The sequence below is a fragment of the Neoarius graeffei genome, chromosome 19 (assembly GCF_027579695.1).
Source record: "Neoarius graeffei isolate fNeoGra1 chromosome 19, fNeoGra1.pri, whole genome shotgun sequence".
NCBI classification, from domain to species: domain Eukaryota; kingdom Metazoa; phylum Chordata; class Actinopteri; order Siluriformes; family Ariidae; genus Neoarius; species Neoarius graeffei.
This window is the reverse complement of record NC_083587.1, coordinates 18,085,829-18,102,999: the sequence shown is the minus strand read 5'-3', so window position 1 is coordinate 18,102,999 and position 17,171 is coordinate 18,085,829. Positions and strand designations below refer to the sequence as shown.

Below are 17,171 nucleotides of genomic sequence, written 5' to 3'. Positions count from 1 at the left end.
ACATGCAGGTTAGGTTAACTGGTGACTCTAAATTGACCGTAGGTGTGAGTGTGAATGGTTGTCTGTGTCTGTGTCAGCCCTGTGATGACCTGGCGACTTGTCCAGGGTGTACCCCGCCTTTCGCCCGTAGTCAGCTGGGATAGGCTCCAGCTTGCCTGCGACCCTGTAGAAGGATAAAGCGGCTAGAGATAATGAGATGAGATGAGACCTGTGTTATGGAACTGTCAAAAATGCCTACTGCACGTCCCTGCTTCCGCCACTAGGGGCATCTGATCATAATGTTGTTTACCTCCGCCCTGTCTATCAGAGAATATTGGAGAGGGAGAAGCCTCAGAAACGATCAGTGAAAGTATGGCATAATGACTCTGCAAGGATGTTTTGATTGCACGATCTGGGATGTTTTTAAATGTGATGATATAAATGAACAGGTAGAAGTAATCTCTGACTATATAACCTTCTGCACAGACACAATTATACCTTCAAAAAACAAAACAAAAAATTCCCAATGATAAACCCTGGGTGTCTAACAAACTAAAGCACCTTATAATGAAAAAGAAACAAGTATATTGGACTCATGATGATATAGCCAGAAGGGACATACAGAGACAAATTAAAAGACAAATACAGTTAGATAAATATAATTACAAGCAAAAGATTGAGGCTACCCTAGCGTCAGGCAACTCTCGGGAAGCATGGCAGGGAATTAAGACCATGACTGACGTCCCACACAAGGGCAGGGGGAAATCCTCTCTGGATCGGAGGACCTGCTTGGACCTTTTTGGAGGTGAGGGCGTAGAGAGCGCCAATCAGCTAAACAGCTTTTTCTGCCGTTTTGAGAGCGGCAGTTATGACTCGGGCAGCATCTCACTGCTCCCTCCCCCCACTGCATCTGTCTGGAATATCAGGCAATCTGATGTCCTTTGTCTTTTCATTCATAGCAATCCATGGAAAAGTCCTGGCCCTGACAACATCTGTGGCAGTGTCCTAAAGCACTGTGCAGAACAGTTGGCCCCTGTGTTTACAGACATTTTTAACTCTTCTCTTAATCTCTGTAAAGTCCCTAACCTGTGGAAAGCATCTACAATTGTACCTGTTTCAAAAACACAGAGACCGTCAGAACCCAACGACTTTCGTCCAATAGCACTTACATCTTTGGTCATGAAACGCTTGGAGCGACTGGTGAAGCGGTACATTATTTGCCAAACCCACAATCTCATGGACCCCCTGCAGTTTGCCTATCAAGCCTCTAGGGGAGTGGAGGATGCCATTTTAACACTAACGCACCTTTTGCACATGCACCTTGAGAAACCAAAGACTCATGCTAAGATTTTATTTGTGGATTTTTCCTCTGCTTTTAATACCATGCTCCCAAGGACTCTTGCAGAGATACTAGCTAATGAATTCAGTCTTAATGCTGGTCTCATTCACTGGATTATGGACTTTCTCACCTGCAGAGCTCAGCGAATCAGAGTAGGTTCTTTCCTCTCTGATTTCATGATTACATCCATAGGTTCTCCACAGGGATGTGTCTTATCACCCTTGCTTTTTATTTTATACACCAACTCCTGCACTAGCATTTTACCTAACAGGCACTTTATTAAGTACGCGGACGACACAGCTTTAGTGAGCCTCCTAGAGGATGGGGAAGGAGATCATGGCCCAGTTTTAGATTTCTTTTTAGACTGGTGCAGTAAGTCAAACCTTATTTTAAACACAAATAAGACTAAAGAAATGTCTGTTGATTTTAGAAGGTCATAATCATCATCCTCTACCACAGTTATTAATGGAGAAACAATTCAGGCTGTCACAGATTATAAATACCTTGGGGTTATACTTGACAACAAGTTGAAATGGGACTCATGGACTGATCTTCTGCATACTAAGACACAACAAAGAATGCAGTTTTTAAAGAAACTGCTTGTTTTTAATGTCAATAACCGAATGCTTGAAATGTTTTATACTGCTTTTATTGAAAGTGTTTTAACTTACTGTATTATTTGTTGGTTTGGCAATGCCACCGAGGCGCAAAAGAAGGTGGTCAGGAAGACAGTCACTATGGCCAGTAAGCTACTTGGGATTGTTCTGCCAAGTATGGAGAGCATTTATAGGGACAGACTGATTAAAAAGGCGGACAACATAATATCTCAGCACACTCACCCACTGGCCTCCTCTTTTAAACTCCTGCCATCTGGACGTCGTTTCTGTCCCCCCCTTCTGACCAAAAATAGGTCCAAATTTTCCTTCATCCCACAAGCAATAAAAGCACTAAATTATGTAAAGTAAATAACCCAGTCATTCAGCTGTCTTGGTCAAATCCAATGGTTTGATGCGCTAGTGTTTTTGTTTTGTTTTTTTAAACTGTCTGATATGTTTGTCTGTGTCTTATGTTTGGTGTCCATTGCGATTGTGCTGCAAATCCAATTGCCCCAGTGGGGACAATAAAATCCATCCATCCATCCATCCATCCATCCATCCATCCATCCATCCATCCATCCATCCATCCATCCATCCATCCATCCATCCATCCATCCATCCATCCATCCATCCATCCATCCATCCATCCATCCATCCATACATACATACATACATACATACATAAAGCTAGACATGTTAAATAGTTTACTGTCTATATTGTATTTTAATATGAGACTGGGAACATGTTCTATTTAGTTGGTAAAGTTTGGCTCTTTGAGTCCACCATTACACGAATGCGTTCCTGGTAAGTTACTGTTAATTCAAAAGAAGAAACACTTGAAAGTTCATGCCATTTCTGGCTTCGTCTGCTTTGCAAAGTGTAGCAGGTTTTTAATGTTTTTTTTATTCCACAACAAAACTAAAACCAAAGCATACCTCCTAAGAGGTGTGTCCTTCAAGGCTGTTCAAGTGTAGCCAATAAAAAAAAAAAAAAGCAGGATTTTGATCCATTGTAGCCCAAAGTCGGCAGGACACGTACAGAATGAATGGGTTCAATTTGTATGGACAAAGAAAGGTAACTTCAAGCCAACAGGACGGTTTGGTGTCTGCTCCATACATTTTGAAAAAGATAAATTTGTGAGGCAAATTCACGTAGAAGGATTTGAGCGACGTCTGGTACGCGGAGCAGTTCCTATGATCTGGAAACAAAATTCAGAATTTTGATCCATTGTAGCCCAAAGTCGGCAGGACACGTACAGAAATAATGGGTTCAATTTGTCCTATGGACAAAGAAAGGTAACTTCAAGCCAACAGGACGGTTTGGTGTCTGCTCCATACATTTAAAAAAAGATAAATTTGTGAGGCAAATTCACATAGAAGGATTTGAGCGACGTCTGGTATGTGGAGCAGTTCCTATGATCTGGAAACAAAAGTCAGAAGCGCCATCCCAAACAGCTTACCGCACAGTAAGTGTCAAACTTGTGTTTAGCCTGTTGCTTGAATTTATTAGTTGTCCTTAGTCTTTTATCCTTTTCACTGATAGCAGGTCTGAAGTTTTATACAAGGCTCAATGATGGTAGTAATTAGGCACTTACTTTCACTTTTAGTATTGGAGCCAGCAGGAGTGGGTGGCGCATTGTGCCATATGCATTGTGCGCAGCAAGAGCGCAACAGTCAGGAATTTGTTAGGGTTCACCTTCAAAGCTAAGTTGCTCTTAAAACTACCAACCTTGTCTGGTTCTAATAGTACCAATTAGGACCATGTGGGCTTTGTGCTATACAACATTAAGTAGAGGTGTGTGTGTGGTGGTGGTGGGGGGATGGGGTGTCAGCGCACATTTACCGTTATTTATTTTTTACTAAATTTCCGATGCTGTAGTTGAAGGAGAGGGTGGAAAGGCTGTTTCTGTTTGTGCCTGATGCAGTATTTGAAGAAGGAGGAGCTGCTATTTGTACAACAGTAGACACAGATGCTTTGGCTGTTTTGGCTATAGCACACTCTGATGAAATACCGAAAGGAGAAGAGAGTGGTTGTTTAGACAGTTTATTTTGTTTCCAGGCAGTATTTGACGGAAGATGGATATGATGTTGTAGAAATGATTGAAGGTGGGTGGAGCACAGAAGCACGGCAGGCCAGAACTGAGTTCTCTCAAAAATACTTTGATTTGCGCTTTTCAGTGTCTTACTTTGCTCGCCCACCCACGCGCACACAAGGGTCCAGGTTGGGGAGAGAGCTCCCTTTCTCTGCTCTCTCTCTCTCTCTCTCTCTCTCTCTCTCTCTCTCTCTCTCTCTCTCCTTTTATAGGGTGCGGTCACTGGGGGAGACCGATGCTTGACCACGCCCCTGCTGCCACAGATGTGTTAATAGTACCTGAGGATACAGTATTAACAGAACAGCGTACGTTTTGCCCATGATGTGAGAGAATCTCTTTCAGAGCCTATAAATACAACCCCCCCCCCATGAGTTAGTTGAAAGAGATAACAGGATGGCGTGTCTATTTATTTGCTATTGAAGTCATGTTTTTAGATGCGATATAATGTTGCATGTGTTTCAGTGGACAAAAAGGCAACAACAAGATTCAGAAATAAACAGAGAAGTTTATCACAGAGTGATCGTAATTTAACCTTGCAATGGCCTTTTCCTTCATGCTAGTTCCGCGGTTATTGAAGGGACTTTACCTTAAAATTTCAAACAGGTTCATCTCATCTCATTATCTCTAGCCACTTTATCCTGTTCTATAGGGTCGCGGGCAAGCTGGAGCCTATCCCAGCTGACTACGGGCGAAAGGCGGGGTACACCCTGGACAAGTCGCCAGGTCATCACAGGGCTGACACATAGACACAGACAACCATTCACACTCACATTCACACCTACGCTCAATTTAGAGTCACCAGTTAACCTAACCTGCATGTCTTTGGACTGTGGGGGAAACCGGAGCACCCGGAGGAAACCCACGCGGACATGGGGAGAACATGCAAACTCCACACAGAAAGGCCCTCGCCGGCCATGGGGCTCAAACCCAGACCTTCTTGCTGTGAGGCGACAGCGCTAACCACTACACCACCATGCCGCCCCCAAACACGTTCAATTCACCTTAAAATCAGCTCTCTGTAAAGGAACACCGCAAGAAGATCATAGGAAGATCATATAAAGAATGCATGCCATTGCAGAGAATAGTATAGAGTCTGCGTGGACACAAAAGAAGGCAGTGGCGCATATGACGTCACACATGCAGCGCCGCTGACCTGTAAATCACTGCGATCTAATAATGGCAGACAAACTTTTAGTGATTTTTGGAACAGAATTCAGACGCAAAAAAATTATTTTTCAAACCAATTTTTTATTTATCGGTGAACTTTACAACCTATCTGAGCATATCACACACAGAAAACCCAGGATTTTGTGATGTAATTTTCATTAGACTAGCACTTTAAGTGAGGTTAGGTAATTAAAACTGAGGTTTCTCCTCTTGTGATAGTCATTCTGATCTGCTACATCTGATATTTGGCACCGGATTTCGATTGCATCGAAATCCATGTTTTTCCAAGCCTCATTTTTAGTTCAAAATTTCAAATTGTGCATTAAGCAAGTTAATGTAAACCCCGATAATACCTTCCTGTTTCTATTCAAGGGTACTTCAAGCATACAAATGAATAACAAGAAGGACTAAACTTGTTGGCAGTGTTGACACGGAGTTTTACTTCTTTATTAATTAAAGAATGACCCCCACAGAGGTACCAGTAGGGGATTGGTGCAGTGTGGATTGGGTGGCAGTCGAAGGCAGGGGCCTCGACAACCTGATCCCCGGACACAGCGGCTGGCTGTTGGGACATGGAATGTCACTTCGCTGGGGGGGAAAGAGCCTGAGCTTGTGCGGGAGGTTGAGAGGTACTGGCTAGAGATAGTCGGGCTCACCTCCATGCACAGCTTGGGTTCTGGAACCCAGCTCCTCGAGAGGGGCTGGACTTTCCACTTCTCTGGAGTCGCCCGTGGTGAGCGGCGGCGGGCTGGTGTGGGCTTGCTTATAGCTCCCCAGCTCAGCCGCCATGTGTTGGAGTTTACCCCAGTGAACGAGAGGGTCGCCTCTCTGTGCCTTCGGATTGGGGAGAGGGCTCTTGCTGTTGTTTGTGCCAATGGGCCAAATAGCAGTATAGAGTATCCGGCCTTCTTGGAGTCCCTGGGAGAGGTACTGAGGGGTGCTCAGACTGGGGACTCCATTGTGCTACTGGGGGACTTCAATGCTCACATGGGCGACGACAGTGACACCTGGAGGGGCGTGGTTGGGAGGAACGGCCTCCCCGATCTGAACCCGAGTGGTGTTTTGTTATTGGACTTCTGTGCTAGTCACGGTTTGTCCATAACGAACACCATGTTCGAGCATAGGGGTGTCCATAAGTGCACGTGGCACCAGGACACCTTAGGTTGGAGGTCGATGATCGACTTTGTAGTCGTTTCATCTGATCTCCGGCGCTATGTCTTGGACACTCGGGTGAAGAGAGGGGCTGAGCTGTCAACTGATCACCACCTGGTGGTGAGTTGGATCCGCTGGCAGAGGAGGAAGCTGGACAGACCTGGCAGGCCCAAACGTATGGTGAGGGTCTGCTGGGAACGTCTGGCCGAGCACTCTGTTGGGGAGGTCTTTAACTCCCACCTCCGGGAGAGCTTTTCCCAGCTTCCAAGGGAGGCGGGGGACATTGAGTCTGAGTGGACCATGTTCTCTACCTCCATTGTGGACGCAGCTGTTTGGAGCTGTGGCCGCAAGGTCTCCGGTGCCTGTCGTGGCGGCAATCCCCGAACCCGGTGGTGGACACCGGAAGTAAGGGATGCCGTCAAGCTGAAGAAGGAGTCCTATTGGGCCATGTTGACCTCCGGGACTCCTGAGGCAGCTGACGGGTATCGGCAGGCCAGGCGTGCTGCAGCTCGGGCAGTTGCGGAGGCAAAAACTTGGAACTGGGAGGAGTTCGGGGAGGCCATGGAGAAGGACTATCGGTCGGCCTCAAAGAAATTCTGGCAAACCGTCCGGCGCCTCAGGAGGGGGAAGCAGTACTCTGCCAACACTGTTTACAGTGCGGGTGGGGAGCTGTTGACCTCGACTGGGGACATTGTCGGGAGGTGGAAGGAATACTTTGAGGATCTCCTCAATCCCACCATCATGTCTTCCACTGAGGAGACTGAGGCTGATGACTCAGAGGTGGACTCGTCCATTACCCAAGCCGAAGTCACTGAGGTGGTTTGCAAGCTCCTCGGTGGCAAGGCACCGGGGGTGGATGAGATCCGCCCTGAGTATCTCAAGTCTCTGGATGTTGTGGGGCTGTCTTGGTTGACACGCCTCTGCAACATCGCGTGGCAGTCGGGGACAGTGCCTCTGGAGTGGCAGACTGGGGTGGTGGTCCCTCTTTTTAAGAAAGGGGACCGGAGAGTGTGCTCCAATTATAGGGGAATCACACTTCTCAGCCTCCCAGGGAAGGTTTACTCCAGGGTATTGGAGAGGAGAATTCAACCAATAGTTGAACCTCGGATCCAGGAGGAACAATGCGGTTTTCGTCCTGGTCGCGGAACACTGGACCAGCTCTATACCCTTCATAGGGTGCTCGAGGGTTCATGGGAGTTTGCCCAACCAGTCCACATGTGCTTTGTGGATCTGGAGAAGGCATTCGATCGTGTCCCCCATGGTATTCTGTGGGGGGTGCTTCGGGAGTATGGGGTTCGGGGCTCTTTGCTAAGGGCTGTCCGGTCCCTGTACGAACGGAGCAGGAGTCTGGTTCGCATTGCCGGCAGTAAGTCAGACCTGTTCCCAGTGCATGTTGGACTCCGGCAGGGCTGCCCTTTGTCACTGGTTCTGTTCATAATTTTTATGGACAGAATTTCTAGGTGCAGCCAGGGGCCGGAAGGAATCCTGTTTGGGAACCACAGGATTTCATCTCTGCTTTTTGCGGATGATGTTGTCCTGTTGGCTTCTTCAAACCAGGACCTTCAGCATGCACTGGGGCGGTTTGCAGTCGAGTGTGAAGCGGCTGGGATGAGAATCAGCACCTCCAAGTCCGAGGCCATGGTTCTCGACCGGAAAAGGGTGGCTTGCCCTCTCCAGGTTGGTGGAGAAGTCCTGCCTCAAGTGGAGGAGTTTAAGTATCTTGGGATCTTGTTCACGAGTGAGGGAAGGATGGAGCGTGAGATCGACAGGCGGATCGGTGCAGCCTCCGCAGTGATGCGGTCGCTTTACCGGTCCGTCGTGGTGAAGAAGGAGCTGAGCCAAAAGGTGAAGCTCTCAATTTACCGGTCGATCTACGTTCCGACTCTCACCTATGGTCATGAGCTTTGGGTAATGACCGAAACAACAAGATTGCGGATACAAGCGGCCGAAATGAGTTTCCTTCGCAGGGTGGCTGGGCGCTCCCTTAGAGATAGGGTGAGAAGCACAGTCACTCGGGAGGAGCTCGGAGTAGAGCCGCTGCTCCTCCACATCGAGAGGAATCAGCTGAGGTGGCTCGGGCATCTTTTTCGGATGCCTCCTGGACGCCTCCCTGGGGAGGTGTTCCAGGCATGTCCCCCCGGGAATAGGCCCCAGGGAAGACCCAGGACACGCTGGAGGGACTATGTCTCTCGGCTGGCCTGGGAACGCCTCGGTGTTCTTCCCGAGGAGCTGGCCGAGGTGTCTGGGGAAAGGGAAGTTTGGGCTTCCATGCTTAGACTGCTGCCTCCGCGACCCAGTCCCGGATAAGCGGAAGAAGACGAGATGAGACGAGACTTCATATTTTTTATACATTTATTATAGTTGCATTCAATGTTGTGGAACATTTGTGAAACATCACTTATGTTATAGCAGCTATAAACATTCATTCTCTCAGCAGCCTCTCTTTTTTTCTCCCTCTTAATAAGACAACAATCGATCACCAATTGTACATTTTCTTTATGTTTTGTTAGTTAAATCCACTGTAAAACACCTCAACACCTTCTGACCAATCAGAATCCAGATCTCAGCGGCGCTCTTGTATAATTCAATTTTGTTTTCAAAGAAAGTGTGCACAATTTTGTGTTTGACTGTATTACCAAATATTAATTTGTAAATGCTAATTAAGAGCCCCTTTGCCTTTTAATAATTAGTATCATTCAAGCAAATGTTGAAATTTCATGCCATGTCATCGTGACTACACTTTATGAGTCTGGAAGGTGTGCAAGCCTGAAGATGTGTCAGACAAACGCTTCATCTTAGCTAATCAGTAATCTTTTCGTGCTGTTATTAGCATTCTAATCGGCTGTGTTTTTTTTTTTGTGCATTATTCAGCTGTGCAGAATGAACGGGATCGTATCAGCTCCAGGAGAAGCACACCAGACTCGCATGACCTTCCACCTATCACTGTACTGGCGCAGGCAGAGTCTCTTTCACAACAGGTTGGCTGCTGATTGTACACACATACACACTCTGAATTCCATCTGCATTAACGTAGCTTTTCACGCGAGTGAAATTAACCTCATGATAATTACAGCCTTAATATCGTAAGTTTATTCAAAAGACGCTCAATGTGACATTCTTCATAGACTCCAATCGTCCTTAACAAAGCTGATTAAAGACGGAATATACAGAAGAGCGACCGATATGAATATCTCATTAGAGTAACTCTGAAGAACGTTTCAGATATGCTTGGTTAATGATGATGATGAGAGGCTGCGTATGTAATTTGCATTAATTGCTGCTTAAGCATCGGTTAATGTCATCAACATTTCCAATCATCTGCATGACTACTTATGTGAGTTTACTTTGCAAGGCAACAGCTTGTGTAATAATAAATGGTTCTGGAGGATGCGCTAACTTCACTCCATCTCCATGCAGATCAGCATTGCTAGTCCGACAGGCTCTGCTGATATCTCTGAGAAGAAATCAGCCACCATCGGGGACGTGTGCGAGTCTATGAAGCAACAGCTGCTTGTTCTGGTAGAGTGGGCTAAATACATCCCGGCCTTCGGCGAATTGCCTCTTGACGACCAGGTAATGGCCATTCGAAAGCCAAACTGCCTGTGCTAATTGGGGAGGCACTTGGCTTAAATTGCAGGCCCTTTCACTTGAGCTCAATATTTGCTATTCACATGACTGACTCAGTTTATCCCTGCATTCAGCTTTGCTCTTTGGTTCTCCTGTTTTGTGCAGAATTTCTGATGATCTCTGCCATGTCTGTTGTTATTGTATTGATTGAGTATGCTTATAGTAGGCTGCTGATGCTTTTTAAATGAGCTAAACGTTCAGGCTGTTCTCCCTCTGTTCCGGTTTTTCAGGTCAGTTTATTACGAGCACACGCAGGAGAACATCTTCTGCTCGGAGTAGTCAAGCGGTCAATGCCATACAAAGACATCCTGCTGCTCGGTAGCTATTGATCAGGATTTATATCAACTCTTTATGAATGCATGTGTATATCCAGGAAGGTCTCAGTCATACATTAGTACCAATGTTTTGTCCTTTTTCTAGGTAATGGCTGTGTTATTCACCGAAATTGCCCCGAGGCAGAGATCAGCCGAGTGGCTAACCGCATCCTCGACGAATTAGTCTCACCCTTCCAAGACATACAGATTGATGACAATGAATATGCAGTTCTGAAAGCCATTGTTTTTTTTGACCCAGGTACAGTCTCATATGCTTAAAGTTTGAAAAACACCATAACATTACCAGTGCATGCTTACAGTTTCCCTGTAGTGAGAAAAGAACTAAAAATCTCTTTACCCCAAATTCAGAAGAAAATGGAAGTGGAAGGGCAACTGTTGACCATCAGTAAATACAAAACTACAGCCATTGCACTCTATAGATAGTTTTCACTGACGTCACGGCATTCCGGGGAACGCCCCCCCAGCTGCCATCTTGGGGGGCAAACAAAACGGACCATCGCCACTACCGGCTACGTTATCTCGGACGAATTTATGAAGTTATATAGTCAGTTTTCTAAAATAAAGATCAATGTCGGCAAAATCAAGCAAACAGAAGTATATAGATACATTAGACGACATCTCACGACAACGGTATGCAGCCAAACTGGCCTTGATTGGGGGAATTGACCCCTACGAAGTGGACAAAGATGCATTTTCAAGTGACTATGCAGGGCTGCCAAAGCCTGAAACTGCCAAAGCCTGCTCCAAAGCCTGAAACTGACTTCATCAAACTTTAAAGGCTGTCTGATATATACAACTTTATATATTCACAGCGCGCCTTTTGGAGGATGCCGCCTGAATCGCGCAGATCCGATTTTTTTTTTTTTAGGGGGGGCGTTGGAGTGTCTGATTATAATTTCAAAGTAAATTCTGTATTAAAATTACTAAATAAGCAAATCCGCTACAGTCCATGAAACAGGAAGTATAAGGATGAGAAAAAAACAGTTTAAATCGCAAAGCTGCGCACATTTGCGCAGTCCTGCACACCGCTCGGGCTGTGCAAATGTGCGCAGCTTTCCGATTTAAACTGTTTTTTTCTCATCCTTATACTTCCTGTTTCATGGACTGTAATGGATTTGCTTATTTAGTAATTTTAATACAGAATTTACTTTGAAATTATAATCCGACACTCCAATGCCCCCCCTAAAAAAAAAAAAATCGGATCTGCGTGATTCAGGCGGCATCCGCCAAAAGGCGCGCTGTTTGCATCCCAAACACAAATGAAATCATACAGAATAGACCTAAAATGTTTTTCAAAAATGACCCTTGCGTGAGTGAAGTGACAAGTTTCAAATAGAAACGTGACAAACGAGTGATATTAAGTGTACATTACAATGTAAACGTACACTCAGCGGTTCCAGTTAGGCATTCTCCAGAGATTGTTCACATGATGTTTTGGTTTCCAAAAACAAACTTAAACACAATTGATTGTTTATTTAAACAACTTACCACTTATAAAATGATCGGAGCAGACTTTGCTGTGTTTGGAAGGCTGATAATCCTTGCGGTTGATTCTCGCAAGCCATAGATTTCTCCTTTGTATGCTGAGTTTGTTTGCTCGCCTTCGTGCTCCCGTACAGTGGGAATTCCATAAAAGCTCCGCTTGACTTCATCATCTGACCTATTACGACAGCTGTGAATACAACAGGTGTGCACCATTGCTAGCTTTAAATAGCCTGCTTGGGTTCTTTTGAAGACTTTGTACTCGCGCGTTACAATGTGTGCTCAGTCACCCGTACAGTAAGCTTGACCCCCAAGATGGCCGCCACTAGAGAATCCCTGACTCTGTGACGTCATGTGAAAACTATCTATAAAGGAGAGAGATTGAGACAAATGAGCAAAAAGTTTTATCCATGTTTCCTGACAAGGGGAGGAGTTTTTGAGAGGGTATTTATGGTACCTTGTGCCATGAGATCCACCCAATAATGCTCATAACATCTGCGTTACCAATGATAATGTAGTTACAGTACATCTCTGAAAAGAGAAATGATACAGATATAAGACTTCATTTACAAAAATAAATCCAACATTTATTTGGAGAATTCATGAAAAATTTCACATATATTGACAAATTCAATTTAGACATCAATTATGTTGTTCTCTTTGCCACACTAGGTGTTATCTAGAGACTCATCGACCTGTCTTTTTGATGGCCAATACTAGAAGTCAACAAGTAATTTTCTGAAATGACGGGCTTCAAAATTCCCATTCGGGGATCTTTTGGAGCACATTGTGCACGTGTGCTTGGGACCCAGTCATTATGGGAAACACCTGATGCTGATTTGAGCACAGTTAGCAGGTGCATATAAGGACACTGTTTTCACAGAGACTTTGTGAAGTATTCTGTCAGGTATGCAGTGGTAGAAGGCTGTAAGTGCAGAAAAAGTGTTTATTAGCAGGCATGATATTTACAAAAACGAAACTGAAAGCAAAGTTGTAAACATGGCTACAAACAAATGTGACAGTGATGATAATACTTTACAAAGCCTCCGTATCATTACATGCACATGCTGATTGCTCTCAAATCAGCATCAGGTTTTTCCCATAATGACTGTGTCCCAAGCGTGTGCACAACGTGCTCCGAAGGATCCCCGAATGTAAATGCACTTTAAAGGTAGACTGCTTTTCAAATTTTTCAAGTGTCAGTCATAAAAAGAATTTTCCGTGACACCCAGTTATTTTTGTTTAGTGGACCGTAAGCTACTGAATTCAAATCACAGACTTCCAATTTTATTAGTTTTTTTAAAATAGAACAATTACTGAATTTAGGGCCACTTGGCCCTAAATTCTCCACTATTTTTTTCCTGCTTCACCATGACCCAATTCAAGATACTACGTCATACATCACGTGGTGGGCTTTCCCTGTTTGCGCAAGGCATTGTGGGATACAAATTTGAAACAGGAGAGAAAAATGGAGGACGTGAGTGTGCGAATGAAACCTGAAAGACCGACTACAGTAACGGAAAGTGAGAAGAAAAGATATTATGTTGCAAAGGAAAGGAAACGCAGGACCAAAGTAATAAATATCGGCAGTCAGCGAGCACCTCGGTGCGATCAGCTGTTCGTTTAGCGACAGAATAATGGAACCGTCAGTGCACGGTCAAAGGTAAACCTGTAGATGGCAGTAATGCGACACTGTGGATGCCAGCTGCCGTAGAACCCAAAAGAAGAAGAAGAAGAACCTGCGCATGCACACATGGACTTCCTCTGTCTGCTTGACTGTGTGAAGCGAGTGATTTCATGCACATTATTTGCTAGGGAAGCCCCTCAAATTAAATAACTTCCCAGCCACAGAATGGCCTGATATTTTGTGAGATATTACAGAAATAAACATATATCACAATGACCAAATTTCAGAGGGAACTAAATTTCACTGATTTTATGAAATCGAAAGGCCGTCTAGCTTTAAGTCTCAGTGAAGGTGAGGCTGTGCCGAGCCGTTGTGTTACTCCACTGAATAAGAATGAGCTCCTTGCTCCAGTTCTGAAATTATTTATTTATTTATTTATTTTAAATTCTTACCTTCGTGGAAATGAAGTGAGCACCATCAGGTTTTTGACCTCTCCATTCGACATCGAGTCCTGCTGAATGTTTTTTCCCCATTTTTCCTTTCTACATTTAGAAATCTCTCTAGTTTTTTCCCCCTGATGAATTACTTTTGGTGAATTAAAAAATATGACGTCTTTGTTTCATTCAAAACGATTTGTACATCCAAAAATGCAACAAAACCTTCCCATACTGATCAATAACAATTAACTCAGCTGAATGAAGCACTACAAGTGTGCCCCCTGTCATGGCGGCGTAGTTACCATTGCTGTGGGGTCACATAATGGTGTAAAGCCTCTATTAGAGAAAATTATGATGAAAGAAAAATGAGCAACATTAGTTGCACTAGCAGATCAAAGTAAATGCCAGTGGACCAGTGGGGACCCCAAATAACACAATAAATCTGCATCCCACATGCGTGTTTCTCTGGTACTGTGTTTGCTGTCCCTTATTTCTGAAGCAGGACGTGATTTGCTTCTCAGAACTGATAGTGCGCTCCTATTGGCCAGTGCATGGCACAACCAACCACAGACCTTGTTTCATACTAGAGCCAGGTTCAGCTGCCGGGCCTGGCTGCCCGCAATGTTGTTGCCATGTTGAGGAAGCCACAAAACTTTTCATGCAACCTCATCTGAGGCGTGTGTGAAATCTCTAATGTTTACACATGCTTAATATGTACATGTAAAGGTTGGCTGTCCCAACCACAGAAGCTATTACCAGTTTACCACACCATGCTAATCAGTTCTGAGTATTGCAAAATTAGGCACAAAGGCTACACGTGCAATAAAATGGCATAAAATAAAGAATTTTCTTGAAATGGTTTGAGCTGACTGATTCCTTTTTCAGAAATTCACTACCTAAAATACCTTATTTTAAGAGCTTCTCTCAAATGCTTTTTCATGTCAAGATTGCACCAGAGGGCCCCAAATTTGCTTAAATATTTCAAATTTCCCCAGACCCCCCTAGCAGCCCTGGACCCCCCTAGCAGGCATCCACACCAACACCCTTCTCTCAGTTTCTAGATAATACCCTGTTCCCACATACACCACAGACATAATGGATAGACATTTTCAGGTTGTAAAACTTTGAAGTACATTTCTCTAACCCATTTGAATGACTCCCATTTTGTGTACAACCTTCAGATGCCAAAAGCCTAAGAGATCCCTCGAAGATAAAAAGCACGAGGTATCAGGTTCAGATGAGTCTTGAAGACTACATTAATGACCGTCAGTATGACTCTCGCGGACGCTTTGGCGAGCTTCTGCTGCTTCTCCCTACCCTGCAGAGCATCACCTGGCAGATGATTGAACAGCTCCATTTCATCAAACTCTTTGGCCTGGCCAAGATCGACAACCTACTACAAGAAATGCTGCTAGGAGGTGGGATGAGAGAAAGCACTTAATTTGCGGCTTCATTTAGATTTAACAAAAAAACCCCCAAACCTTACACCCTTAGACAAAATAAGATCGTTTTAACATCACAGTCATAGATAAAGCTGTAGTTTACCAATATGGGAAAGTCTACAGCATGGAGGGCTTTGTTGCTTCCTGGAAATACTAAAAAATTATTTAATAAATAAGAAGTGGTTAGCCTTGGCAAACTGCTTTAGTAAATATCACTTACATAATCAGTATTTTAACAAGAACTATAAATAATAGCTATTTATAATGGTAAAAAAAAGATGATGATACATACTGTATCCAGTATTGACCTAATGAACATCATTTGTTCTGTGATTGAGGTGGTTTGTATTTGTATAACTAAATTGGGCCCTTGGCTGAAAAATATTACAGAATTCTATAAAAGCAGGTTAGAGATGACTTGATCAGGACCCAGATGAGGATATATTATGTCGAGCTAATGATGTCAGAGCCATCTTTGTCCCCAAAGGGGGGAAAAAAAACCCTGTAGGATTTAAGATGTCATTCATAATCAATACCTAAATCTATATGTCAATGGCTTCACAGGATTGTCCGCAGAACAGCCTTACTTGCACCACCATGGCCACCCCCAGCTCGCCCAGGATCCAATCACGGGCCAGACGTTAGTCATCAGCTCCATTTCAGGCCCTATGCATGCACAGCAAATAGGTGAGATCATCATTTATATAGACATCTCTGGCTGAATATTATTGATACAATGCCACTGCTGACCCACATGCATGCATATACTGTATATATCCCATTAAAGATTATACTGTTTTGTGGCTTTTTTTGTCAGCTTCTCCAGATACCCCAATCCCATCTCCTCTTCAAGTTCAGAGCCAGGAGATCTATAAGGCCTCCTCTAGTCCGACACTCTTAATGCCGACACAGTCCATCTCCAGCAGACCCTCTCCTGAGCCACCACTCTGAGGCGTAAAATGATGTCCTTGCATCTTTAATAACTGTGCTTGCATGGAGCTCTATTCCAGTGTCTGTCTGTAAATGTGTAAATAGTATAAGATGATTTTTTTTTTAAAAGATCAGTGTATTATTAAAAAATATCCTGTATAAATATATCATTATAATTTGTATTTGACCCAGCTCTAATAATCCCTGGAGCAGATATGTGTCTGAAATCTTGAAATGACATGTAAATAGGGTTATTAAAAGTAGAACAAGTGAAAGACAGACAAACATTTAAGTACAAATTATATGTCAGTAAAGAAAGAAGCATATTCCATAAGAGACCACTTTTCAGACAAAAACGTAATGAAGGCTGCTGAGTTTTGCTGCAAAAATAAAAAGCAAGTGTGACCGTTACAGTGTCCAGAAGAACTGTGGCAGGTTCTCTAAGATGCTTAGCAAAACTTTCCAGCTAATTTCTTTATAAAACTGCACAAATTGTACCTGGGATTACCATTTAAGAAAGAAGAAGAAAAGCAAAAGGTTGTCAAACCAAACATTGACTTTGTTTCGTTTAGTACTGTTTACTGCTTGTTGTAGTATTTTTCTTTTAAGTAGAAATATTTAATTTCATTATTTTGAAAGTCATCTTTACAGATTTCTTTTCATGTGCATAAGACACAGTACTGTCTGTGCAAGTTATTTAACTTCAATTCTGTAACCTGTTGAATTTCAGGATATGTTGGTGTATTTATAATTGTGTTTATTAATAATAATAATAATAATAATAATAATAATCTCATCTCATTATCTCTAGTCACTTTATCCTGTTCTATAGGGTCACAGGCAAGCTGGAGCCCATCCCAGCTGACTACGGGCGAAAGGCGGGGTACACCCTGGACAAGTCGCCAGGTCATCACAGGGCTGACACATAGACACAGACAACCATTCACACTCACATTCACACCTAC

At 43.9% G+C, this 17,171-nt stretch overlaps 1 protein-coding gene across 1 annotated transcript in view; it reads left to right on the top strand.

Moving 5' to 3' along the window:
* Positions 1-16,227, top strand: part of hnf4g (hepatocyte nuclear factor 4, gamma) — a 27,824-nt gene extending 11,597 nt beyond the window's left edge. Inside the window, exons 4-10 of the mRNA XM_060900827.1 lie at positions 9,198-9,304; positions 9,744-9,899; positions 10,184-10,271; positions 10,374-10,526; positions 15,016-15,252; positions 15,841-15,963; positions 16,094-16,227. Coding sequence (XP_060756810.1) covers positions 9,198-9,304; positions 9,744-9,899; positions 10,184-10,271; positions 10,374-10,526; positions 15,016-15,252; positions 15,841-15,963; positions 16,094-16,227 — 998 coding nt within the window. The remainder of the gene's footprint in view (positions 1-9,197; positions 9,305-9,743; positions 9,900-10,183; positions 10,272-10,373; positions 10,527-15,015; positions 15,253-15,840; positions 15,964-16,093) is intronic.
* Positions 16,228-17,171: the final 944 nt, after the last annotated feature.